This window comes from Myotis brandtii, unplaced genomic scaffold (assembly GCF_000412655.1).
Source record: "Myotis brandtii unplaced genomic scaffold, ASM41265v1 scaffold454, whole genome shotgun sequence".
Classification (NCBI taxonomy): Eukaryota; Metazoa; Chordata; class Mammalia; order Chiroptera; family Vespertilionidae; genus Myotis; species Myotis brandtii.
The window spans coordinates 997284-997830 of record NW_005367354.1 but is presented as its reverse complement, the minus strand read 5'-3'; the positions used below and the strand labels follow the sequence as shown (position 1 = coordinate 997830).

Below are 547 nucleotides of genomic sequence, written 5' to 3'. Positions count from 1 at the left end.
CGTGGGAGCGCGGCCGGGCTGCGGAGCGACTCCCGGGGCTGCGGCCAGGATTACTTCAGGCCCCGAAGGCTGGCTTACGGGTTAGTGGTCCGCGGCTGCCGGAAGCGCTGCTCCTAACCGGGACCTAGGAAGTCTTTAGAACCCGATGTGCAACCTCTAAACGCGTCCCCGTCCGACAGCCGCCCGACCGCCTCTGTTGCTTTCCTCCTATTTATGACCTTCCTGTCGTCTGCACCTCTTCGCGCACCCGCACCTCCGCGGCCAAGAGCAGCGCTGGGATCGGGGCAGAGAGGGGCGCGGGGAGGAACGTAGGGACCGAGGGTGAGGTTTCCCAGGACCAGCTTTCGAGGCTGCACCCGATGAAGGATGGCTGACAGCCTCCCTCTTGCCGAGGCAACGGCTTCACAGGAACTCAATGGCGACTTCAAAAAGCCAGCCCAGCCGGTGCCCCCGGCGGTGCGGGGCAAGTTCCCGGCCACCAATCCTTCAAACCCTGAGGAGGTGAAGGAGGGGCCCGCGGCACTTCCAGACCCAGATTCCGGGGAGC

The 547-nt window shown here is 65.4% G+C and overlaps 1 protein-coding gene across 1 annotated transcript in view; it reads left to right on the top strand.

Moving 5' to 3' along the window:
* Positions 1–366: 366 nt before the first annotated feature.
* Positions 367–547, top strand: part of SLC4A1AP (solute carrier family 4 (anion exchanger), member 1, adaptor protein) — a 21993-nt gene continuing 21812 nt past the window's right edge. Inside the window, exon 1 of the mRNA XM_014546611.1 lies at positions 367–501. Within this exon, the coding sequence (XP_014402097.1) occupies positions 367–501 (135 nt within the window). The remainder of the gene's footprint in view (positions 502–547) is intronic.